At 44.3% G+C, this 27532-nt stretch overlaps 1 protein-coding gene across 2 annotated transcripts in view; it reads right to left on the reverse strand.

Moving 5' to 3' along the window:
* si:ch73-22o12.1 (poliovirus receptor homolog) overlaps positions 1-27532 on the reverse strand; it is a 71803-nt gene that overhangs the window by 14306 nt on the left and 29965 nt on the right. The window contains exons 4-7 of one of the 2 annotated variants that reach the window (XM_047599569.1): positions 26005-26298; positions 25788-25905; positions 25145-25293; positions 13156-18248 (exon numbers count right to left, since the gene is read on the reverse strand). In XM_047599569.1, the coding sequence (XP_047455525.1) occupies positions 17680-18248; positions 25145-25293; positions 25788-25905; positions 26005-26298 (1130 nt within the window). In that variant the 3' untranslated portion in view covers positions 13156-17679. Of the gene's footprint in view, positions 1-13155; positions 18249-25144; positions 25294-25787; positions 25906-26004; positions 26299-27532 lie in introns of those variants that run through there. The other variant, XM_047599570.1, reaches the window with a different exon arrangement.

Genomic DNA, 27532 nt, shown 5'->3' on the forward strand with positions numbered 1-27532 from the left:
GAGTCAGCTTAAGGGCTCATAGCAGCTCCCTGAGGAGACACTAAATACCATCAGCCGTTTAAATCCATCCATGACCATTTTAAATATGCAGCACACACTCACTCCATTTTTAATAAGGGCTCTGAGCAAGACAGAAGGAGAAAAAGGAAGAGAGAAGAGACAGAGATGGACAAAGAGAAAAAGGGGGGGATGCAGAGGAGGCGTGCGAGGGAGGAATACGGGGGGGGGGGGGGAGGAGGAGAGCAGAGTCTGTTGCATTGATTTCTTGGCAGTTTGGCACCGGCCCCGAATCGCCTGGAAAAGCCACAGACGTGTCAGAGTCAGTTAGGCACGCAAGAAGAGAGGGAACACGCAGTCATACACACCGAGCGCAGTCACATGCATGCACGCACACAGCACATGTGCGGACGACATACACGGACACTCGCGTGGAAACGTTCACAAATAAGTGTCTGCGAGTGTATGCGGATTACAAAAAGCACCTGTGTGCAAGGCGGGAGTGAAAGCCGGGGATGATGCAAGGGGTTTTTGATGCCTTTTTGAGGAAAACCAGGTATTTCTCTCTGAAGGCAGAGACAAAAATAGATACTGTTACACACACCTAGATGGGCAGTAAATTTCTCCTTAATCCCTGGCTTAACTTAGCTCAAAAACCTGTCTGCTCCGCTCAGCTTTCAAAGCGCACCTGACTGTGCGCGGGGCGTGCGCACGGCGCGGTTGAACAGTGGAGAAAAGTCGGATGTACATTTTGATCTAAGGACGGATGAGACATTAGGATCAAAGTCGGGGACTGGGGAGAATCAACTGATCTTAGTGCCGAATCCATGAGCAACCTCCTACCTGATTAGCTCAGCATTTGTGGCCTATATCCAGCATCAGAAGGGAAGGGAATACTGATGATGGAGCCCGAGGCTTTCTTCTTATGTAGGTCCTCCTTATATCTCAAAATGGTACCAATCAATGTCAAGTTTACAGGTTTGATTACCATTCCAATAACCTTTGCTACTGCACTCAGCTTAATAGACCCATATCTTATATAAAGAAAAATTAGATAAATATTTGCAAGACAGTGATGTTTTAGATCATTAATGTTTGAATTTAGGAATAAGCCTCATATTTTCCATGTTGAATGTATATATATATTATTGTAATACTATTGAGCTTAGAGCTTAGACCAGTTTTTAAATGTTTATTATGAAAAAGAAATATGAAAATCTTTGTCTGTAAACTGTCAGAGAAGAGGGTATATTTCCATATATATGTCCATCGATATATCGATATAAATATATCTATCGATATAGATCGATAGATATATCGATATATATTAAAATCCACATAGCTGATAGAGAGGAACTAGGTACCTGTAGTGATGTGTACTGTGACGTATTTGGTGAAAGAAACAACGACCAATGATCTCCATTTTCTGATCATCAAAAACATCACTCACTTAAATAATAGTTTTAGTTAGATTTCAAACTAACACACGGCTTACAGAGTTTCATTGGGGGTCGACTATGCAGTCGGATTTTAAAATTGATGTATTTTCAAGATGCTGGATGAGTCATTCATGAACTTAACTGTGGATATATTTCCCTGTCTGTGTTTAATCAATGATGAAATCCACACTTTGGCGTTGTGCACTTGTCTGTGAAAGACTTAACAACACTTCAATAAAGTCTTTTTGTCAACAGAAATCGATCAATAGGCGTGATCTCATTCTCTGCACAATGGAGCAGCAGCTTGCCTAACACTATTTCCTGGTCATGTGCAAACACAGGCCAGGTCCAGTTGCTCCTGTTGACAGGTGTGTCACAGCAGCATAGCAGGAACCTGGTGATCTCGCCCGACAGTATGAATGACCGGTTAGTCAGCTTGCTGTCTGACTCTCTGGCCGAGAGACTGAAAGTACACTCACGCTGGTTGCATTGTGTAAATGTGGGTCTATTGTCGAAAGAATGAAAGGGTGAATGCGTCACTCTCGGTTTACACACAGAAGCAAGTGGCGATGCTCGGGCAGACACAGAAACACCCCGGGACCTGAGACGTAGATTAGATGTGGTCTGTTTATTACCCTGTGTGCCTCAGACGAAACCGGTGCCGAGACCTCCGTTCATTTGGCTGTCAGTAAAGACACAATAGGACAGTCACATTTTCTTTGACGAGCTACTCTGGAATGTTAATCACCACAGAAACCCATTATCTTCACATCCTCTCGCTCCCTCCCCCCATTTGTCTTGCTCTCCTTTTAAAACCTGACAAACTCATTGCTCGTTACTAGAAAATACCATTGTTTCACCGAGCGCACATGTAGAGGGAGACAGAGACATGAGGCAGCGGAGATAAGGGGAGAGGCAGCGGTGAGGGGAGGCCTGCCTGGCTGCTGACATAAATTGGGGATCATAAAAAGTGTCGTACTGGAATTAATCTGCAAAGAATGAATAAAGTGAAGTACCTCAGGGGAAGAGAGGGGGTGTGTGTGTGTGTGTGTGTGTGTGTGTGTGTGTGTGTGTGCAGATGAGCAGGGGGTTTTTTTTGAATCTATAATAAAGACAGAAGAGCAGACAGAAAAGTGAAACACACGACTTTGAAAATCATTCACAAAGCTGAATGGCTTTATTTTCATTAGTTACCACGCAGATCCAGTAGAGATAAATGTGCATGTGTGGTGATGTGGAGCGCACTCGTGCCTCAGCTGTGACACACTCTCCTACTGGCGCAGCGCCTACAGGAAGTGTCACATACACCATGAATTTTATGCATAAGGCTGAATGTCAACACTGATGCATAATTTTTTGCGGTAAAATGCTAAATGTCACTAAACACCGGGCTCCGTTTCGACTGACGGCGGCGCTGCTATCACCAGAGGATGCGCCGCCGGCCGGCAGTCACCACGCCTGCCGTCACACCAGGGCTGAGAGGCTACAGCTGTACGGTGCGCAGTGGCAGCAGTGGCAGAGCAGGCGACAAAGGAGATCCAGGGGACAAGGAGGGTAATAAATGGAGATTTCAAGGAAGGGGAATGAAACAGAAATTCTTTTTTCTATTTATTCTAATCTGCCCAGATGTGTTCCCAGAAGAAGTGAAAGATGATAACCTAACATATGATTTAGGGTAACATACAACAGTTTTGCCCTTAAATAACATGTTTGTAGACTTTTGAATGGCTCTCCCATTTGAAATAAGCCACATAAAGTTGTTTTTTTTTATAATGACTGACCCACTGGAGGGACAATAAGATTCATAAAGTATTAGAATTTTCTAGCCGAGAAGACAGTTCTGGTTTTATTTGCCCACGTTCTCTTACATCTGGCTCAGCTTTTTACTGCAAGCCCGATACAAAATCCTTGAACAGAAAAAAATACCATACTAGATATATGACTTTTATCAGGATGTATAATCTAGATAATAACATGCAAATGCATTCATGGGACTTAACATTCACACATGATCTTAATAAGGATTTTCATTATCACCACTCTGCCCTCATTACGATCAGATCCCAGAATACACATTAGTTAGCTGCTGCCAACATATCTGACACATTACAGGTCAAGGGAAGGCTGCTAAATAAACACTTTAAGGGGAAGATTTTATAGCTAGAGCTGTAACTTGTAGTTTGTTGCAGGCTTGTTTCAATTAGCAAGGAATAGATTGTGCTAGTTAGTATATTAAGTCTGAAAATTACATTTAAAGAATCAACAGCAACGGGTCTTTCCAGAGTCAATGTACCTGTTACTCTGGATAATGACATTTTATTGGGGCTTTCTATTTAATATAAAATACTTCTTAGAGACTACTATGGATACAATAAAAAATATGTGCATGACTGCATACTAGAAGAGGCAAGTGAGAAAATGCCTGAAAGAAGGTGAACTGACCCTTTAACATTTTCTAATATACTGTATAATTTATCTGCTTTATACTCATAACACCCAAAGGAAAAATGAAAATAATAAAACAGTACACACACACACACACACACACACACACACGCACGGGCGCGCACACAGGAAATGTGAGGACAGGAGGAAGATAAGGATACCAAGAGAATAAGTAGCCAGTGATGCAGATATACAGCCTGAACTCTCCCTCCAAGGCAGGAGGCCACCAGCTGAGCTCCTCAAATGAAAAATAAATAAATAAATAAATAAATAAAACTGAACTATTAATATGTATGTGGTGAACTGGCATTGACTATTTTCAATAACAGATGCACCAAGACTCAGACAAAATAGGTATGGTGCATACACAAAGAATAAATACCCCACCAATGAGAGAGAACAGTTACATAAAGAAATGCTATATTCCCTTTTTAAAGTGCTAAGTTTGTGCTCATGACCTCTAAGGTTGAAGGGGTGAGTAATGAGAAGCGGGGCGACTCCGCCCGAGAGGCTGCCGAATGCGGGACAGAGATGGAGGGATGGTGAAAGTAAGAAATATGAAGGCGCTGTCATCTAATTTCTCCTCCCTCCGGCTCCCCCAGCTGTTGTCCTCTCTCTACCCCTTGATCACTTTTCATTGTCACTCATCCCTCCAATCACTTCCAACCACTTGTGCTGTCGCCCCCCGCCCCTCTCCTCCTCCTCCTCCGCTCGCTCTCTCATTCCTCCTCTTTCCCACTCTTTTCTTCATCCACACAAATGACTCAGTGAAACAGGTCAAGTGTTACAAAATTTCCCCTGCAGCTCAACCTGCCTAATACAAGGCCTGGCTCATTGCACCAAGACAAGTAATGCTCTGCCTACTCACTGAGAGGGGAGACTCACACACATACAGAGGGCTACCACCAACACACGAGCGTAATCTCATAAAACGACAAAAATATTTGCATACACGTTCGTTTTACATGCACATCAGCTCGTACCACTGAACATCACACAAACTCACGAGGCGCATCACCAGATCACGGCTTTACATCGACTCAAAACACATTTAGGTCATTCAGTCCGACATGCAATCTTCCTCATGATCGTTGAATATAGTTTTGTATTTTATAATCACTATAGGAGTTATTCCCAATTTGCATATGTTTTGGGATTTTAATTTTATGTCCAATTTGCTTTTCTATTTTGTTGACTTATTTTATTGGCTGCTCCTTCGCAATATCTATCCATGAGATTTCATTTACATCATTTATTATATGGTCACTGTAGAACATTTGAGCTGCATGGTGGTTATATTTCTAAATTGGGTCAATTTTAACCTCCCTCCTCCTGTGGGTAATGCAATAACTTTCTCTTTTATCTGTGAGCTTTGTTTGACCACATGAATGAAGAGGGAATTGTATTAACTTGTTTAAAGGATGATTCAAGTGGCGTTACGGAAAAAATTTGGAATATATATAAAAATCTTGGCAGCCACAGAAATTTAAATTTGATGTTCAAAAAGAAAGTTACATCTTGATAGAGATGAATCCATTTGCACAATTCTACAGAAAATCCCTCAAACATAATATCGTTTTTAGCTGGAAAAACTGGACATTTGAAGACGTTGCTCTGGGATTTTGGAAATGCAAATATGCAGAACAATAATCCGTGGTTAAAGCCCTAAATATCGAGACTACTGCAAATATTACAGTGAAGCAAGTACACACTGTACAGAAGGGGACACTGGACACTGCCTCAGCCACTTTCTACCTCTCCCACCTATCTGCACTAATGAATAGCAATTGGGAGACAGAAAACCCTGAAGCACTAGAGTAAAAGTGGCATTAGGAGGAGGACAGCAGCGTAAAGGGCTTAAAATAGGATAAATGACCAGGAAAAATTGAAGTCAACACACACACACACACTTGCCCTTTAACACAACCACAAACACACTATGACCAGGTCCTTGACAGTAGAGTATGCAAGTGGGTTTGCTCTGCAGGCAGGAGTGTTGTGATATAGAAATGCAACAGCGCTATATATCAGGATGGTGGGACCTGCTGAGGATAAACGACCTGCAGGCAGCACCTGGACAGTGTGTGTAATACACAGATAAATAACTGGGAACTGGGAGCTATATGATGACACGCAGACTTCCAGAGAGAGCATGAAAACCACATCAATGACAACGAGACGATTAACGCAACAGACACATGGAGATAGGACCTGAACACACACTTTGTTTTGAAGGGTTTTGTTTGTCGGCATCCACCGGGAGTGGCAGTCGTTTGGGAGGGTAATGACTTAGAAAAACTGAAATGTACTGGAACATAAATTAATCAAAATATAAGCCTTGGTTTACCCACCCTGCCTGTTGCTTTGCGAAGTCTGTTCTTTTTTTTTTTTTTTTTTTTTTTGCCATTTGCACCCCGTTGTTATCACTCAGCGTGAAGAAAGCATAATTCTTTGTATACGTTTCCATTTGCTGCTCCCATTGCAGCTTGGTCAAATCAGAGGGTTGAAGCTGCGAAGAACCAGCTATTACCGTCAAGGTGGCAAAGATCACATCCACGTTTGTGCGAGCGATAATCGACTGTGTTTAGAAAACATTTCACGTAGATCCCCCCGTGATGCCAAAAGCCACATTTGAATAACATTTAATTTCCTTTGCCAAGATAAGACCTTTTGTCCGTTCAAGACGATTTTCTTCTATCGCTGCCCTAAGCTGACAGTTAAAGGGACGAGGGATGGTGCAGCGTGACTGTGCTTCGCATGGCGATGCTGAGCTTTTTTCTAAATTCGGGCTCTTTCTCCCTCACATTAAGTATTGAAGTGAACTTCAGCAGTGATTCAGAGCCGATGCCCAAGATTCCTCGGCTGTGGCACTGAGCGACAGCCGATGTGGTGTAAATCTCTGTGGGCACTATGTGAGAGTGGGATTAACATGGGGGCCAGAGACATACAAGAGACCCCTAGCAGGTGTCACCACAGTGGCTTTAAATGCAGCGCACAAACACACACACGGAGACGAGTGAAAGGGACAGTGTCTGACATCTATCACTACCAGTGACTTAACCGGATTGGAGCGGTTGGATGTTACGCGTACAGATTTCCATTTTGCAGAGGAAAAATGAGCAGTTTCACTTCCGCAGCGCTACCTTTGAGGTCTACCACAGGGACTGCAGATAGATTGAAAATGAGAAAAGAGGAAACGCAATGACAGGGCAGGAACTAACACTCTAGTATTGGTTCACACAACCATATGTTATTGTTCTTCAACAGACACACAATGTTGTAACATTTGGACTGGAGCAGACGATATGGAGATAGGAGTGGCAGACGAGAGGACAGAGTAGAATAAGTGATTACAGGAAAAGAGATGTCGAGATAAGATGACAGACAGATGAATGGGGAGGATGTCTGTGGTATTAAAGCGGGAGCTGACACATGCACGAGAGCACACAAAGCCACGCTCCCACATGCTCAGTTTTGTCAAGTTTTGACAATCCTGTCCTCACCATGGCTGTTATTTAATGTCAAACAAAGAAAGCAGGAACGACTTGAACCCTACGGGGGAACTGCCCAGTCCAGATAACATCACCCTGGAGTACTGACGAAGGCTCACAGTCCACTCCACCCTACCACTGTACTGAATGCACCCGCAGATGTACTCTGCAAACCCACACAGCAAACGCATACACAGCTGGGTGATGATTCAGTGTTATTGTAGACTGGCATTTGGTGGTTGTTGTTTCCCTTTCAGGCAAAGTTTTGCACATTATTATAAAGCTACACTTAGGTGGAGTTGCTTCACTCTTATTAGTGCCTCATACTTTTGTGCAAATATGTAATACTGTAATTAATGTTATTTCATTTTGCCCTAAATAGATACAAAATATGAAATAATACAACAGCATAGGTCATAATATTAAATTTGAAATAAAGTTTGAAAGACAATAAACCTGCAAAAGCTCTGAAAAGCTGACACTCCCACACAGACATACATTTGCATGCACATTTCGTAGCATCAAGCAGTCAAACATCTGCACAGCAGTTACATGCGCAAATGAACACGAGCGTAATCATTTACCATTTACTACAGGCTCTGCAGTCCCCAGAAGAATATCCCACATCCCCAAGACCAAATATTTGCAGACTTATTTCGTTTTTATCTCAATATTTATCTCTCTTTCTGTATGTTTTTATCCGAGTGTATGCAGACGTGCACGCGCCCGTGCGTGCATATACTTTGTAAGAGCTGCCTGTTGAGACGGTGAATTAAACAGCAAGTGCATTTGATCTGCAAAACACTCCAGGGCAAATACACACACACACGCACACACACACACACAAAAAGAATGACACACACACACACACACACACACACACACACACACACACACACACACACACACACACACACACACACACACACACACACACACACACACACACACACACACACAGGCTTGCATACAGCATCAAAATCATTTCCGTCACAGAATCTATTCTTAGGAGCAGCAACAAACCACTCTTTGGTTGATATAAATCTCTTTTATTCATACCCGTGCACATACACAAGAATACACACTTCGCTCCAGGCAACACTCCCTGGTGGTCATACCGCATTCACATAATGTTCATTGTTTTTATTTTTTATTTTTTAGAACAGGATTTGTTCCAGGTAAGCCACAGCATGAAGACCTTCTGGGGATTATTTTACTCACAAACATGCACGCACACATGCTGCATCTTTTATCTGGTGGTATTGGGGTGTTTGTGCAGGTGTGTCGGGGTCAGCAACACTCGAAGCAACGTCCAGGCTTCTCTTCCAGTCTCTCTCTCTCTCTTCCCCTCTCCCACATAGGCACGCACACACAATCTGGTCTGTGAGAAGCTAAATCAACACAGCTGCAGCAACTCAGACCTCATTGCCTTCCTCCCTTCACTCAGCCATCTCCACTCCACCTTTCATCAGACTTCTCCTTTTTTTCTGATCTGCCTTTTGCCCTTTTGCTCCCTCCGTCCTCTTGGACTCCTGCTCTCATCCCTTTTTCCCTTTCACCCCCTTTACTCAATTTTGCATTAGTCACTGTTAAATTTATATACAGACCAGCTTTGTAGGTTTTGCCAATAAGCAAAAGGCTCAGAGCTCACCAGTCCACCCCCTGATTCACTCGTCTCACACTATGCCCTTATTGCCCTCCCTCTATACCGCCTCCCTCGCTGTTCTCCTCTATTCCTGCCCTTCTTTGCCCTCACAGGAGTGGGCCGAGCATGTGCTAGCTCGAGGGAGACTCATCCACCCAACAATGCAGTGCAACCACCCCGTTACCTTCAGCCCTGTCAGCATGGGACAGGAAGAGTAAACGCCCAGGGCCTCCAGGGGAAACGGGAGCATTCACTTCCTGTCTTCCTCCTTTCTGTCTGCCTGGATTTGTATATGTGTGTGTGTGCGCATGTGTGTGTGTGTGTCCATACAGCAGACACACATGTAACCAAATCTGAATGACCAGCGGCCAGAAGATCAGATGTTATCATTTACCGCTTGAGGAAGAAGAATGATACTATTTCCAATTTCCTGTGATTATTTACAAATTGAACTTCCCCTGTGCTGCTCTGCTTTCACCTTGCTTGGCACAATGACAGTGCTCGGATGTAGAAAATACGTTTGCCTCTTTAAAACAAAACTAGACTTTTATCTAGCGATAAAATCATTACTTCAACGATAAGGTTACAGCTTGACAACATTTTTGTGAAAACTGGTTTCTGGTCTAAATAGTGGGTGAATGTGTTATTGACTGACCCTGAACAAACTCCTCTGAAGTAACAAATAGGATTATAACAGACATCATAATCCTAATCCTTTCCACAAAACAATATTACTAAAGGCATCGCAACAGAAAAGCACCAACAGCCAATTTAGCAGCCGCTGTGGTCAGGCAAAAAAATAAATACATAAATAAATAAAAGCCTCTCATCTGACTTACAAATGATTTCCTAAAAACTCATTTAGACAGCGTGAAATTAAGAAGCCCCACTCAAAAGATTGTTTTATTAAAATATTGATGTAACTTAAATAAAAGAAGGAGTGTGAAAATGTAGTCACACACAGTATTCTTGTTTTAACGCTTTGTACGGTGGCCATAAGGTTAGAGTACTGACCCACGGCATTCATTTTACATTACCTCTGAAAATTACTATGTCAAGGCTCAAATACCTCAACGAGCATTTGATGGATTGTCATGAAGCTTTGAACAAGCATTTGTGAATTTCCAGATGGGATTCAGTGTTTGCGCGAACAACTACCGGATGGATCGTCACTTTGTTGTTCCCTATACCTGTCGTCAGGTCAATGGTTAATGATCAAACACCAGACAACAACCCAGTTGTACTTTGTTAAGAGTTCTTATTAGTAAACAAGCTACACTAAGAGGAAGTGAACGTGATGAAGTGAAATGCTTTTAATATCATCAGTGTCTGTTATTAGGGCTGAAATTTACAATTGTATTTAGTATTATTAATATTATTTATTAGTCGTATATGCAACGTCAAAATAATCAGAGAAGCCCATCATAATTCCAATTAAGCTCTTAACTTCCTTGTTTTGTCTAACCAGCAGGCCAAATTCCTCAAATATTGAATGTACTATTCACAGCAGAAAAAAACCCTCAGAGATAAGGTGTGTATATTCGCATGCCAACATTAGGATTTGACTCATGTGTAGCCTTACAGAGTCTGCATGCATGATGCAGACTCCTATTACACAGGGAAACTAACAAATGGACACATTAATATAAATTTCTATAAGTTATATAAGGTTACAAAGTAAATTCAGCCCACAGACATCACCAGACACTTGTTATCTCGCCTTTATTAATCGTCAGGCCCGTACTGCTGCCATCTTTATGTCTTGCTTTTCTCAGGGGCTTTTCTCCTTTACTCTAGACCTCAGCGAATGAATTGCAGGCTTGGACTGAGTTCAAATAGCTGGCGTGGCCAGTGGAGGACATTCCTCCATTTCAATATAAAAAACGAATTAATTACCTGAGTGTTTAGGATAATTGTCCTCAAACTGGAGGACTATGGGGACTCAGAGCTATGAATAAAATTTAGTGTGCTGTAATACAGAGCCCGAGCACTACGAAACAAAGATACTGTGTTTGCTGCAAACACTCCTACTTACTGACAATAAGACACACAGCTTGAGGTTTGATGATTCACCACAGGCAACACGCAGAAAAGCCTGTTGGCTTAAAGCTTATTAAAGTATGCAGAAATCTACTTTCATAATTGAGGTCAGAGGCAGACACTTTTGTTAATCCCTGTGAAGGCCCCGGCCACCACATCTATCACTCAGACATCCAAGCAACAGGCCAGCTCCATTCATCACTCACCCTGGGATTTATTAGTCAGGCCTGGAGCTGGAGGGTGAGAGGTTAAATGAGGAGCGTTGTGTTAGCAGGTAACTGCAGAGAGGTACCAAAGTGTGCTAATCCGCGTTCGCGGGCGATCAGATATTTAATCAGCACTGTGGCTGTAGCAGCCGGATTGTAAGCTAAATATCCAGACACGCACAAACACGCATGTGTCAAACATTACTCACAGACAGTCATCCTATTGACGTAGTCACACATGAACAGATTAGTTTAGCACGCTGCATGACCAAAGCGCATGCTCCCATGCTCACTCTCTGTTTAATACATGCCTACACGCATAACTTGGTATAAACAGGGCCACTACCAGCTAGCCGGATAGCCAGGGGGCACCGCACCATGTCTCATCACTGTAAGCTAATGTTGAACCCAGTGGTAGTGCTTGGCGTAGCTGCTGTCACTTTGGCTTCAGATCCAGGTTATTTGCCTTGAGCTCAAACGGGTCAGGTTCTGCGTTACAGGGTCACTGCATTCACATGAAGTACAAACCTTATTATGTGACAAAGAGAGACAAAAACACCAGTGTGGCACAGGTTTCTATTAAAGCTGCAGCTTAAAAGCCTTGCCACTACGTTCAAGTCTTTTTCACTCAGCTAGAAAACCAAGGGAGAGTGTGTGTGTGTGTGTGTGTGTGTGTGTAACTCTCTGCATGTGTAAGTGCTCTATATCTCGCCAGCCTCAAATCCAAAGCAATTAGAGAGGCCAGATGGTGGGCTGGACTCACAGTAAATAGCTCTGCATTGACAGAAGAAGCCTGCAACAAAAATGAACTGTGACAGGGAGCCAGGATGACACACGGATACATGATGGCATTAAAGCACCAGGCGAACATCACGGACGCACGGCCACGACCGCCATAAACCGACTGTCACCATAATGTGAATGTTAAGAGCAGAACTTGATTGTGTCCTGTGGTGGGGACACAGAAGGGTTTTTTTTTTTTTTGTATGGGAAGCAAATAAGGCAGGTGCACATGCATGCATGAATACGCACACACACACACACTTACACTCATACACAAATCCGGGCACTGAGAAACCTTTACTCGCCCTTCTGTTAAAATTTCACCAAACCAGTTTGGTTTAGTCAGAGTTCAAACAATGCAGCCTTTGAGAGGCGCTCCATTCACTGACTTTCAGCTTGGCCTGCACATTCCCCAACTGAAAACACAACTGCCTCCCTCCAGGAAAACCACTAACGCTAAAGCACCACATTCCTCATCTATGCCCTTTCTCTGTATCTGTACAATTTTCGCACAAGGGGCATTGTGGCCCTGTCAAACATAATATTTAACCATCTTGAAACAAGAGCGTTTGTATCACCGTTTCTCATTATCCGCATGCTCGGGCAAATAATCTGAAAGAAAAATGCGCCTTTTAAAACAGCTCCAGCATTATCTACACACCTGTTACCAAGGCAGCAAGTTTACTTCAGCCAACCCTTGAGACATATAGAAAACAGAGACAGTAAGGAGGTGGAGTACAGGACGACTGTCATCCACAAAATGGCTGCCCCGGTTCCCGTGCTCAGTTTCCCATAAGCCTGTTATCACACCTATGTTTGCGCATAGAGATTTATCAGGACTGACACCAGACAAACAGTCAGACCAGGAAATGACAGTGGGAAAAAAAAACACAAGAAAAATCACTGGCGAGTCTGTAGTTTGAAGGATGGGTGACAAGAGGCCGAGGGTCTACTTCATATCCTGATCAATTAATCTATAAATCTAATCAGTGAGAATCAATGACTGGCGCTTTAATTTAATCTGGCTCTTCGGATGTCCCCCTAACCTCAAGTGTTAAAGAGGCAGAGGGAAGGAAAAGGAGAAACACATACCACACGCAGCAACGCTGGACCATTTCAAAAATCAAGAAATCTTTAATAGCAACCAAATACGAAAAAAATATAGAAAGACATGACAAAGTGGTGACAACAGCTCTAATTTGGTGTTTCTTTTCGACAACCAGAATGAATTCAAAATTGAATATATATATAAAAAAAAAAAAAAAAAAAAAAAAAAAAAGACAAAGCAACATTTACACAGTCAATAATAAAAAGCACATTTTGGGGTAAGACTGCCCGTTTTGTCGTGTGTACACAGTTTGTATAGAAGAAGCACATTTGCCAGTTTTGGCAGCAATCACATTGCAGCAGTCAAGAATAAAGCACTCAGAAAACATAAATTATAAAGCACTGCAAAATAACAGAAAAGAGGAGAAACTGTAATAGGAGAAAATAAATCCTTCATGCTTGCCGTCACTGAGTAATACACAAACGTGACACCATAAATTAGTAACTCTTTTCCTCTGCTACATATTTATATATTTATACTATGTACACAGGAAGGTTTTCTGTTATTTTCTTTTTTTTAGATGTGAGATGTTAAGGCTTTGATTAGTCAACAGATGTTTGGAGCCAAACAAACAACAACAGTATGTGGCTTTCTAATGAAAAAAAAAAAGTACAAATATTGGATATTTCAACTATCTAACCTTGTGCTAGTCTGGGACTAGAATCGCAGGTTTGTCTAAAAGCATTTTGTCTGACATGCCTTACTTTGGTGCTGAGGTGGGAAGCGATGATGTGTGAGTGCGTGTGTCTGTGGAGGCGTTTGCGACAGTGGAAATGGCTAAAGCAGTAAGAGAAGTTAAAAACAACATTCTGGAGAGGAGCAGGAAGTTGTGACTCTCCTAAAAGCATTCAAAGGCATGAGGGAGAGGGAGGGGGTGGTCAAAACCGTGTTGTTTTTATGAAAGCTATCTTTCCCGCAAAGAACAAAAGTGGAACGGACAAACGCCCTTCTGAAAAGCCTGATCTTCTGACACTGGGTGAAAGGTGTGTGTGTGTGTGTGTCCGAATGTGTGGTCGTCTCTACATGGTCACTGATTCGGGAGCGGGTTGGACCATTTTCTGGATAGAAATCAGTGGAGCACGGGGACACATCATGCTACAACTCTTTCCAAACTAACAGGACATGGTATACGTGCAGACAAGAGCCGCGGAGTAAGACGAGGAGAGAGAAGAAGAAGAAGTGTTTTTCGTGTGCAGCTATGTGAGCGCATTTGTGTGGGCTTGTGTCAGGGGATGGCAGAGTTGTCAGGTATGAGGTGTCTTCCGCACAGTTTGGCTGTAGGAGTGAGCATAATGAGAGTGACTGAGGGGTGTTTGTGCGTGGGCGAATGTTTCTCTGCATTCTGTGTATGTATATGTATAGTTGCGTGCGCACAAGGGAGTGGGTCTTTGAAATGCGCGATAATAAATTCAGTTTGCCGTTATTCCGTGGTGACAAAGGGGGGCTACTCGGGTTACAGCCCCTGTGGCAGGAGGAGGACGTCCCAAAGCCTGCAAGCGTCACAAAAATACACAGTGACACGCAACTATGTACACACACAGAGAGCTGACTCAGACGCAGCACAGACCCTGGCTTGTGTGGACACAGTCTACCTAATGAAATATGAGTATTATGTGTACCTATGAATTGTGCAGAGTGTCCGACAAGGAGGAGGAAGGCAATTGTCCACAAGGAAAATAGTATGTGCTTGTTATGTCTAAATGTGTGCAATGCTAACTTGAACAGAATTAATTACAAAAGAACAGTATATATATATAACTTTTTTTTTTTCCCCCATCCCCCCAAAATCCAATCGACTCTTAGGCTTTAGGTATGCTCAGCCGGTTGAGTATGTTATAACACCCAAACTACCGAGGTAAGTTAAAAATTACATTCTGAACGCCCTCTGAGACTTTTGAACTTTAGGCTTTAGCCGATGCCTGCCTCTTTACCTCCGCAACACTGGTAGCGCTGGCTCCATCTATCTGATATTTACATTTTTCATAAATATCCACATTTTCACAAGAAAAATAAAGATGCTTACATATATAGTACACGGATACCTCACACCAAAATGTACATACAACAGATTTGTCCCTTGTCAATATATTTTTTTTAACCCCCCCTCAAAACCAGATACTACACTCACAATTCTCTTTGTAGCAGTTACGCACGCGCACACACGCACAAGTGCAAAAATATGTAATACATTTCCATGTTGTGTGGTTGTGACGAATCAGCCGTGTTCGATAAATTCACTGTACCCCAGGTTGACAGGAGTTGCATTTATGTATAAGCTAAGGCCATTAGACGATAATCCTATTGAACAGACTGGCTTACAAAATGCCAGACCGTGCTCAAACATTAAACGCCGTCTCTATTTTTGTCGTAAGCCTCCTGTGTCTCTCTCCCGTGTCGCTCTCCTGTTCTCTCTCCATCTCTCTGAAGGTTAACAGCCGTCAAAACGGCAAAACCAAGGCAGTATGAAGACGCTAGGTCCGTCGGATGGTTCACTCGCGTCTACAGTCCGAGGGTTAAACCGGACACGATAAGGAATGCAGATGGGCATCTTTGCCCTTGAAAACGGGACACCCTTCATTTGACCTCGTGACTCTGATCCAGAACTTAGCCGGGCTTCTCAAGAGGTCGGTGCAGTCACCGAGGCCGCACTCACCAGATCCCCGGCGGGTCAGAGGGGAGTCGATTAGAAGGCCGGGAAAGCGTGATTAGAGTAAGGCTTCTCTCCACGATTGTCCATCACAGTCGCCCATAGCTACACAGAGCCTCAGAGACGGCCGCCTACAGTAGCCATGGAGTAACGTTTGCCTGAGCGGGCCTCTGGTGGCTCGTTAAGAGGATGAATTAACAGTCAGGAGACAATCAGCCCTGAACCCGCACCATAAAGGCCCACTTCGCTGCATGTTGCCTGTTAATCAATATGACTTCCATAGCTTCACTGCGCAGGCAACGTTTTATGCCTCCCGATCAATTCTCTATATTAAATAACATCCGCTAATGGAAAGAAATATTATACGATCTCATTGAAAATCTGTCTTAACAAACCAAGTCGCACTTTGCAGGTGGGGCTCTGTTACATCCGACCACTCACTTATGGGAGGAGTTGGGGGTGTCTGTGCAGTGGAGTGAGCACGGTCACCCCAGGTGGATTAGTCAGTCCCAGCATGTCAGGGCAAGCTGGGCCGGGCTGGAATAGAGTAAGTGGGGCGTTTGACACATTAGGAGCAGTAAAATACTCCGGTGCTCTCGGTAGCCCTGACCCCGACACTGCCCTGGATAAATCATAAACTCCCCATAAACACTGGAGAGAGGGATGAAGAGAGAGAGGGAGAGGGGGAGAGGGAGACGGAGGGATGATAGAGAGATCGAGGTGGGAGGGGGAGAGAAATCGCCACGTCATAAACGGTAAGTGGTGGCAATCTGTTGGTCCTGGCTAAGCGAGCGACTTCATGGCTCATTACCAATCCAGCTCCTCCTGTCAGGAGCGCTCTGAAGAGACGAGGATGAGGAGGGAGAGAAAAGAAGAGACGTGCTCCTCTCTGGTCCTCCTGCCTCCTGCATCCCTCTCTCCTTCCCTTGACCCTGTCAGATCGACTACACCTCATTCGTTCATCTCTTGTTTACCGTCTCTTACCTCCAGGCACAGTGCAAAAGTTTGCACGAGAACACCTTGTTATGGACTCCAACTCTCTGCAAACTTACTTTGTTAAATTCAACTGCTGCTGGATGTGAGCAGCACACAGGGGCTTAATGCTTTTAAATTTCACTCGCTTTAATTCAAGAGTCTACTGATGCTGATCGCTTGCAGAGATGTTTTTTTTTTTTCATATTTTAGAGGAATACAGAGAGAGCGGAGAGGAGAACTCACCAGCAGACACAAGCAAATACATTGTTCGCTTCTCTAAATCACCGGATGGTTTCCATGTACACGTTCAAATGATTTCCCTCCGACCCAATCCCGAGCTCCTAACTACCCACCAGATGTCACAGCGAAGTACATTACCGAAACAAAATGTTTCCCACAGGAGGGTTGAGACGTGCAGGCACCACGTACCTGACAACCCCTTCCACTGCTACAGTTTTGGTGAAGATAAGAGTGAATATGCAAGTGAGATGCCTCCTCTATAGCCAAGCTTGTATCATGATTCCATTATGCTACTCCCACACTACCTAGTTTCTCCTTTAGTCTGTCTGTCAAGAGTCAAGGTCCCAGTGATAGCGAGAGGATGAGCAGAAGCGGTGGGAGACAGGTTGTTCTTTTTTTCTGCTTGATTTTCAGTTCCCAGGGACCAGATAACAGCAAAGCTCCTTTTACAATATCCAACCACACCCTCCTTATAATTCAGTTCATTCTGGGGCTGCACTGTGATTAATAATACGCTATATTTAAAATCAATTTTCAAAAATAAAAGTGGTATTATTTTATTTTCTCTATCAGACAGGGACAAGACCCTGGAGCCACAAAATCCTCAGGAGCAATACTCCTGCCTGCCTTCTCCCCCTCCTCCCTTCTCCTCCTCCTCCTTCTCTATACATAAACTGCAGTCCGTGAGATGACTGAGCCATCTCGCTGGGACTCCATGTCGTCATCCATGTAATCTCCAATCATATCGTCCTGCGGCGGACGCAGCTGAAGGATGGGGGCCCCTCCGGTGAAGTGGTCATACCGCTCATCCTCCTCTAGCTCATCAAACTTCCTCCTCTCCGCGTCATCTAATTCACTGCTTAGCAGGATGTCTTGGGCGGTCGGTGTGCTGGAGACAACTTCCGGCCGGCCCCCCATCGTGAGCGGCTGGTGGTGGTTGTTTTTGTCTCCGAGAGCCTGGTGGGGCGAGCTGTCGTTGTAAACGTAGATGGGGCCGTTGTTGTTGCCGCCGCTTCCCGCTCCTCCACCTGTGCCATTCTTGCTGGCCTTCTTGCCCCCGCCAAACACACGAACCTTCATGTCACTGCCGCCATTGGCGCGGTAACCCTGCTGCTGCCTGCGGCTGCGGGTTACCAGCACTGCGATGAGAGCGGCGACCAAAAGGAGGGCCAGCAGGGAGCCAATCACAGCTCCCGCCACCACGCCGGCATTGGATGCGGCCTGTGGGGGCTCTGTAGGAGGGAAGAGAGGCAGGGAGGGAGAAAAGAAAGAAAGAAAAAGAATACGGTTGAGAAGAGGAGGGGAAAAAAAGAGACAAGCAGAACAAGAGCAAGAGTAGAATTAGAGACAGCATAATAAAGAGCAGGAAAAGATGGGGGAAAACAGAAATGAAGTCGGGGTTGTAAGATGTCAGTGGTGCTGGTCTGAAGTGTATTCAGTCAAGTGTGTAAGAGTGCTGAGGTGTCAGTACAGTCAAGTGTGTGTGTGTGTGTGTGTGTGTCTGCGCTGAGTTTCCTTTTTAAACTGACATTTCCTCCTCTCCCTCTGAGCTGCTCCTGTCCCCATTCCCACAGCCACACCGCAAAAATGTCTCAGCCACGTCTCCTCCCGTGTTGCCCTTGAACAGCCCGGGTATGTCCAAGGCTCACCACAAATCATGAGGCAATGCAGGATGGGTGAAAAAGTGGAAGCTACACACACACACACACACACGATTTCTGGAGGAGCAGGGAATGGAGCGTGCTGGGCAGAACAGGTTTGAGGCGATGCAGAGGAGGAGGATGATGATGATGACGAGTGGAGGAAATTAGAAGAGGAGGAGGAAGAAAAGGAGGCGGGGCAGGTGGCGGATTGAGCGACTGACAAAGTGACACGGCACAATGACAGCTCTTCCTGGAAGCCGTGAATGAAGAGCGGGAGGCAGGCGGGAGCCCATGTCCGCTTCTGCAGACCGCAGGCACTGTTTGAGTGCACATGTGTGGATCAATTTGTACTCCAGCAATGTTAAGTAAGTCACAGCTGCACCGCTGCACACTCATTAACACGGAAATAAACCATTACAGCTTAAGCTTTTTAAATTAGTCAAAGGCTTTGGTAAAGTGTAAACTAAAGAGGATATGAGTAAAACTGGGGCTCCGGCATCCACTAAAAATCTGTGTGTATAAAACCCCATAAGATAGCTATTGGTGTCTAAATTAAGGTTGCGAGGAGGTCCCATATGGTTTGTCAGCCATATAGTGCTCTTTTTCTGAACTCAAACATCCCTATCCCTCGGCACCTTATTCCAGTGCCGTTTTTTAAAGTAGGCATTTTGATAGAACTGAATCCAGCCCTTTTGCAGGCAAGGAAACCGCAAGTTAGGACCGAGGCAGGGTATCGTTTGTAATTTGCGGTGGCATTAACAAGCTTATTATTCACCACCAACACCGAACCAGTACCATCCTTGCTTCTGACGTTGAAGAATATAAACAAAGCCATTTTCTTCCATCTGTCAAAAACCTTTTAATACACCACAGGTCAGGTTTGCAGCCGTAAACATCGCAGTCATCCACTGGAGTCACAAACCGAGCGTAGCTGCTTTGCACGGGCTTTGCGGGGTCAAATGTTCAGGGCTCTAAGTGCTTTTGAGGGTTCTGACAATTCCCCAAAAACAGAACCTGTGACTGTTCATCTCATGCGATCATCATCTATGTATGACTCAGCGGATAGGAAGCGGTAACGCGGACTGAATTAATGCCGTTCGCACTCACAGTGACATGCACTTCTAATAGAAATGTCAAAAAAAGCAGTATGTAGAAAAGATAACAAGTGTAACAGGGATGGATGAAAGACAGATAGATTTCTTCTGAGATTAAAAGAATACTACTTTTAGTTGAAAGAAAAAAAACACGTCTCAATGTACAATACCCCCACTTTTACAAGTTTCAAAGCATTCACATTATGTATTTTTAATTCATGCACTCATTTATAGATTCTGATGTTTTCTTGTTTCTCTGTCAGTAAGGCACACTGTTGTAGAAACATCCTGTTATGGAGCAAACCCTGTTTACTAGCAGTCACTCTAAAGTGTTTGGTTTGAAAATGTGTGTGATGGAGTAAAACCAAGAGAGTTGTAATGAGCACAATTTTAGTCCCTGGTAGGAGGTGATCAGGAATCAAGAATCCTTAGCTAAGATGAACATCCTCTCGGTGCCTCTTTCGTTTTCACTGTCTGCACTTCAAGCTGCTGAGGATTAACCAGTACACTCTGCTGTTAAAAATCCCTGACTAAATTTTAAAGTAGCAAATCAGCTCTATTCCTTATTGTCATTGCCATTTGAAATCCAACAGAAGCCGGCCCTTCTTGTTAAAGTGTACAGAGAGCAGACAGAATTACTCTCGTTACACCAATTCTTGTCAGGAGAAAAAATGTTAGGCGACTGCTGACTACACCTGTGCTCAGCTTGGCTTCTTCTACTTTATTTCTGCCTCTCCTCTCTTCCACTTCCCCTTTCTCCATCTCTGCCTCCACTTCACCAGCTGTCTCTGGCATACACTCTTTCTGACTCCTCTAAATCCATTTTCCATGTCGTCTCTCCAATTCACGTTCGTATTTCTGTCATAAGTTACTTCTCTCTGCTCTCCTCCTCTCCACTTTCAACATATGCCTAGGGAAAGAATTAATAATGTGGGTACATTTTCTCTCCCTACGTTCATTTTCCGCCACCAGTTTCAGAGAGCACACTGGCTCTCTCCCCTCATATTCTGCCCCGAGCTGTGCTAAACATTCCTATTCACACACACAAGAGTGCGAGATAGCCCTCAGTGTCCACTTGTAACAGGAACACAAGAAATGCATTATCACCTCAGGCTCTGTGGAGCTTCACTGCACGCAACATGGCAATAATATCGGCGCATACTTTGGGACGGATGCTGCTTCAGATTGCTGTCACATCAAAGGGAATTACACCAAAATTTAAATGCAAACTCTCCCTAAATTCTTCTCATCCAATTATTTTTAATGCATCGCCCAAGTGTCTTCCACAAAGTCTGTGCTGGTAAAGCCTTTTGTGGATGATAATTCATCTTTTATTCTACCCTTCTGCAGACAACACTTAAAAGATTTAAAGGAGAGATGTAAAGGAGCCACCCCAGGCTCCCACTACAGACTGAGACACATCCTAACAACGCACCAGTGGAATTTATTTAAGGGGGTGAGGAGAGGACTTCTTATAAACACACGCTGCTGGATGAGCCAGCAGAAAAACTGCAATATGTATGCTGTGTGTATAACAGGGTGAGAAAAAAAAACAAAACAAACCAAACATAGCATAGCTACAGTAACCCCCCCATCCGCCCTTTCCAAACTGTCACACCATACTGTGGAAGCCAAAAAACATCATGCTTCTTATGAAGTCATGTCCAACATGACTATAAGTTTCAAGTGACCGCAAGTAATGAGAGAGATGAAGTGGAAGTAACATTTACTGCAGCCTCCCAAAAACATGCATGGCCACATTCGCATACACGCTCACACCATTATGGCCGTCAGTCGTCTGATCTGGGGCTGCGCTGCACCTAGAGCATAGCTCAGTAGTGTTCTCTGTCAGCATGTTAAGTTATTGAACAGAGCTGTGTGTGTTTGAGCACAAGTGTGTGTGTGTGAGTGTGTGTGAGTGTGTGTGAGTGTGTGTGCACGCTAATGAGGGATGGGAAGGGGGCCAGTTGCAGGCTGGAGGGAGACTTGGCTCAATCAGACCTGTTCTCTGGCTGTTTTCGCATGGCCGGAGACACACACTGACAGACATAGACAGATGCAGGCAGACACACACACCCTAAGCCCAGCAGAGGAAAATAGCCGAGCCCCTTGCCCTTGAACTGTCTCCTTAGATGAGTCTGGAAATGGGAGAGAATGCACCGAATTGAAAGGGAATCGCTTTCCCGTTGAACTGATGAGACCCTCAGACCATGTGGGGGATTCAATCCGGGGATTTAACTTTTTTGAGGTTCAGCTGAACCAACCCTGTAAGGAACGATGAGGAAAAAAACCAAGACAGAAGATGGAGGGAATCTGGGTTAGCCACACAAGAACCCCCTGAGAGGAGCCCAGAACGGAGGGAAGGATGGAGGGATGGAGTCTACTAAGCTGTGATTAAGGAAGAACCACTGGTATTTAAGAGTTAAGCTTAGAGAGTGAGAGAGAGATAGCATGGCCATAAGAGGGAGAGAGAAAGAGAATGCTGGGGGCAGGAGTCTCTTCTCTGAGCAGGGAGATCAGCGCCAGACTTGAGGAGCCTGAAAGACAACCTGAGAGAGATAAGCAGGATGAGGAGAGAGCACATGCTAACTGAGAGGATGAGAGGATGAAAGATGCAATGAAAAGAGCAAACTGCAACGAAAGATGGTGATGTAAAGATAAATGGGGAGAAGATGAGAGCAGGGCAGGATAAGTTTTGTGTGTGACTAAGCAGCAGGATCAAAGATGAGCGGAGGAGAGGCAAGGAGAAGAGAGGACATCCATCCCTCTGTCTGCCTCCACATGCACAGGCCAAGGATGAGGGTAGAGGACACAGGCAACCACACAGACACCCACTAGTGTGTTGATTTGTGTGCGCATGTGTCATGCAGCTGTGGGGTAAAGGAGACTGGGGGACCTGCTATGTAGCAGGTGCTGGCCATTTCACGCCTGTCAGCCCCTCTTAGCCCTGTTTGTCTACACACATTTACATTAGCCTCCACAGGTCTGAATCACACCGCCATCTGGAGTCAATCCACATCTTCCTTACATTCTGTTTTGAAAATCATTCACTCCTTCGTTTCATCTTTTTTTTTTCCCCATACACTCGGCTCCATCTTACAGCTACAAGCCTCCTATATTCACTCGACACTCGCTGCTTGCCTCAGTCACCTCTTAACTGCTGGCAAATTTAGCTCACGTCTTATCCTCCTCCTTCTCTGCCAATGAGTAACAGCAGAGTAGGATGGAGGGAGGAGGTGGTGGTCGGTAGAAAGAGACAAGATGGAGGAGGGAGATGGCAGGACAAGGAAACTGTGGGAAGTTCAGCACAGGAGGAGACCAAAAAGACCCAAAGGAAAATGAAAGCATCGAGGGAACCAACAAAAAACGATAAAGTGGGATGAGGAATGGGGGAGGAGTGGAAATGTAGGATAAAAGGAGGAGCGGGAACGGATGGTGGAATGAGAAGAGAAGCAGCCAGGAGCTGAAGCAGCAAAGGGTGACTGATCCGCTGTGAGAGGCTTGGAGACGGACAGAAACACACACTATGCTGAAAGATAGTGGAGGCCAATAGCGGAGATAGGATGCAGTGGCACAAGATTCCTATGGGAGTTTTAAATGCTGTCAGCATCACTCTCTCTGTCCATCCCTCATGCCTTCACTCTGACTGCGAGGATTCCATGCTGGCACCGATTTATCCTGGTGCGCATTCCTTGGCTTTGTGGTGTAAAAGCAGCGACCTCCATCTTGCTCCCTCTGCTTCATGGATCTTTGCATCTTCCGTGCTTATTGCTTGTAATACACAGCAGGAGATAGTGGAATCTTTTGTGCTACAGAAGCCAGTTACACTACTACTGTATGCAGCAATACAGAATGGCCCCAGAGGAGCAGTGACGCATGCTGTGGCAGCATGAGGAGCCACGGGACTTGAAGAAAGATTGGGGGGGGGGGGGGGAAGAAAGAAGAAAATGACAGAAATAAGGAGAGACTGAGTAAGAAGACAGAAAACTGAGAGAAAATGAGGGCATGGAGGGGCTGGGTGGCTCTTAAGATGAAGCCACTGGAGAGGTGTACCTCTTCCCCATTATTGGAAAGGTTTACCCCCATGTCAGCACAAAATATAGTCCAGTTAAGTGCAAGCTGAAGAGTAGAAGTGGATGTATTTTGCATGAGGCCAAAATGCAGGAGTGAAGGGCGCAGCTAAAACTAAAAGTCTTGAGGAGCAGTGGATGGGGGGCGGGGCAGCAGGCAAGCTGCAACACCTGCATACACACATACAGAGACCAAGTCTCTGCTATTTCCAAGGTGACAATACAAATTAGCACATTTCCATGTCAACCGTAAAAGTTTTAGTGATCGCAGACAGACTTTGATTGTAATAAAGTCTCTGCTCGTTTCTTTGCTTAAGTCTCATGTATTAGTTAAGGGTGCTGCTAAGAAGACACTTGTTTACGTTTAAAAGAGACATATTGCTTTCAAATTGAAATAACTGAAGAAAAAGCTAAACGTCTGTCAGAAGGACCATCTTGTCCATGTGCTCCACTCACACTGTGAGCCATAAAGAATATAATAAAAACGTCAATACAATATCCTTTATAAGTGCTGTGAGGTGCATTAAGGTACCGCCAACCTTGGGTAGTGCTGATGTATAGAAATGTTCATGATATTATATTAAGGACATGCAAAGAAACATAGAAAAGGCAACAGAGAGATAAAAGAGAGGCTGCAAATGCACACAAAGGCATTCAGATACAAACTCATTCTCAAAGACATTCACTCTCACATTTAAAGAAACACCGTGGACAGAGCAGCCGGACCCTTTAGCCCTACACTATACACCCAAGACAGTCCTCAGCATGGAGTCTGTGTTTTGTGAGAGTGTGTGTTCGTGAGTGTGTGTGCGTGTTAATGTGACATATGAAGCAGAACAAGGTGTATCTCTCCAGAAGCCACACGAGCATAGATCACCAGGAAATGTGTTGCTTGTGTGATGAAAGTAGTTTGTTCCAGCTCATTAGTTCAGAAGATATAAAGGTTTTCATATACAAGCCGGGGGGAAGTTTATGAATGAGTCCCGAGCGTGTTTTTCATTTTATAATCTGAAATGTTCACTATTGCATTGATGCATTTGCTTCGTAAGTGTCCTTTGCAAATTAAGTAAATTAAACTTAGTTCTGGTTTTAACTTATTTAGAGCAGCAGATGCGTGGATCTGTTATGACAGACATAATATTATGTTAATTAATCATATTGAAGTGCTCACAAAAGGCACTCCTTTGAGTAACTGCTTCTTTTATCAAACATCACACATGCTGTACTCAAAGCAGATTAAATATAAGTTGTGATGTACTTGCACCATTTGTGCATGCTATGTATTTATGCAGTGTGTGCTTCCTTGTGTTGTTCAACTCACCTCTGACAAAGACTGTGATCTGATCCTTTCTGGTCCCAATGCGGTTGGTGACCTCACAGACAAAAGTTGTGTTGACAGCCTCATCCACCTTGAGCACCTTCAGCTCTCTCTCTTTGAATTCCACCGTGTCTGGCTTGACTCCTGACATACTGCGAGGTTGCAAGTAAAAGAAAGAATGACACTGAGGAGACTTAAGAATATACATAGCAAAGTGTTTATTTAGGCACAATGAGATGGACAGATATTTCATTGTCCATCTCTTTTGATCAGAAGTGCAAAACCAGTGAGAAAAGCCAGTCCATTATTGCACAATGGGGACTGTATTGAAGTTGAAGCGTTTTTATTCAAGTCTTGTTAATTGCAGATAATACAGAAAAGGGAAGGGGTGGGGGGGGTGATATTGTTTTTCCGCAAGGGTTAAACCTTGAGCCACATTTGAGTATGAGAAATTATACGGCTATCTCCATAATCAGCACAGTTCTGTAGTGGCAATAATAAAAGCGTTGATTACTGCTCTATGAGGAATGAAGGGTAATGAAGGGAAAATGGGCACAGCAAGAGCAAGACAGAGCAAGAAGAATTGAGAGGGACAGACTGAGCAAGACACAAGACAATAGAGGTTCAAAGACGTGTGAATACTCACGTCTTCCAGGTGACAGTGGTTGGCATGGGGTTTGCAGAAGCGTCGCAGGTGAGGATGACATTTGTACGACCAATATACCAGTTGTTGTCATAACCGAGTATTTGCACCTGAGGGGCAACTGGAGGAAAGACAGATGTATGGCAAGGAGTTCATTCAGTGTGAACAGCAAAGGAATTTATTGAAGAATGATTGGTTGGTTGTGTGTGCGGCGTCTTACACTGAACAGCTAGCTTCATGGGGAAGCTCTCTGGTTTGGCCAGGGTCCTGTGTTCCACCACACAGCTGATGTCTTTCCCGTTGTCTTGTGGTGTGGGAATCATGCGGTACTCGCTGGTCACTGTCATGGTGTTGTCGGTCCCTTTCTTAGACACCATCGTTCCATTACCGTTGGCTGTGGTCACCCATTTGATCTGTGCTTCGGGGCGGCCATCCATAGACTCACAGCGGGCCACAACAGCCATTTTAGAGTCAGCCACCACTGTCACAACAGAGGCCGAGTTCTCAGGCTTAGCTGATGGATGGATGGACCAAAGATGCAAGGGTAGAGGGTGGAGCCGGGTAGACACACAAAAGAGGGAGAAGATTAAAGGATGCAGAGATAGATAAAATGGAAATAAGACAGCTGAGGGAAAAGATAATGTGCACCATTATTGATAAACAATTTGAGTCACCAGGCTGGCAAAAGAAAATCCAAAATCTCCCAAAATCCTCTATCCAACTACTCACCCTCTCTTTGTACCCTTAATCTTTTTTCCCTACAAAGCCTGCATTGATAAACAATTACAAGCACCACTGCAAACACACACAAACCCTAAATCTCCAGTCACTCTCCCTATTCATTCCTTTACTATATTCACTCTCTATCCTTATCACCCACCACTGATAAACAATTTCCCTAAATGGCCCAGAACATTTACATACACAAATTTTAAATCACCACCTCAGTTATCGCTCAGCCCCTCTCTGCTCCGCCTTACTCCTCATTTGATACCAGTGTGGGATGAGAGGAGAGCAGCAAGATGGGAACTGACAGTAGGTATGACAAGCAGCCAGATCAATACACTGCCTGAGGGGAGGCAGGAAGGCATGATGCGTTGGAGAAAAAAGGGGAGTGGGTCAGAGTGGTGCTGGGCCTACGTTCGACCCATGGTCCCACTGCGTTAACAAGAACACAACTGATCTGACAATACCACTTATAATAGCAATTAGGCCAAGCTGTATATGCTTTGAACCTGCTTGCTACCTGTGAGGGAAGGGGCAAGCCAGAGGGAAGCAGAAAGGAGGAGGTGGAAGGAACTTTGACATGGTAAATATGCATATAGGTGACACAATTAGGGGGAAACCAAAACAGAACTTCTTCACTTCACCTCCGCACAGATTCATTAGTGAGTCTCTAGAAATATAAACATCTCCGACCAACAACTACAGCTTATTTAACTGCTGAAGATGGGTTAAGAACAGTTCCTCACACCATTAATAGTTTTGATAATACTGGCCAAAAACTTAAGCTAGAGGTTCTTCTTCACAGTTTAGTCAGAGCTGTGCAGGTTTTGATGCCCCGGTGGACGACAAAAGGCCAACTGGAGATTGGGAAGAGGAACTTGAGTGGTAGGAAACAGAAGTTAGTTCACAACCGTGTGAGTCCTTGGTAGGCAGAAAGGTGCAATAGGTATGAACCCAAGAGTAATATACTTTACAAGAGAAGTGCTGTGTGTCCCAAAGGGCTGTCTATCTATGTAAGGTTG

This window comes from Mugil cephalus, chromosome 11 (genome assembly GCF_022458985.1).
Source record: "Mugil cephalus isolate CIBA_MC_2020 chromosome 11, CIBA_Mcephalus_1.1, whole genome shotgun sequence".
Classification (NCBI taxonomy): Eukaryota; Metazoa; Chordata; class Actinopteri; order Mugiliformes; family Mugilidae; genus Mugil; species Mugil cephalus.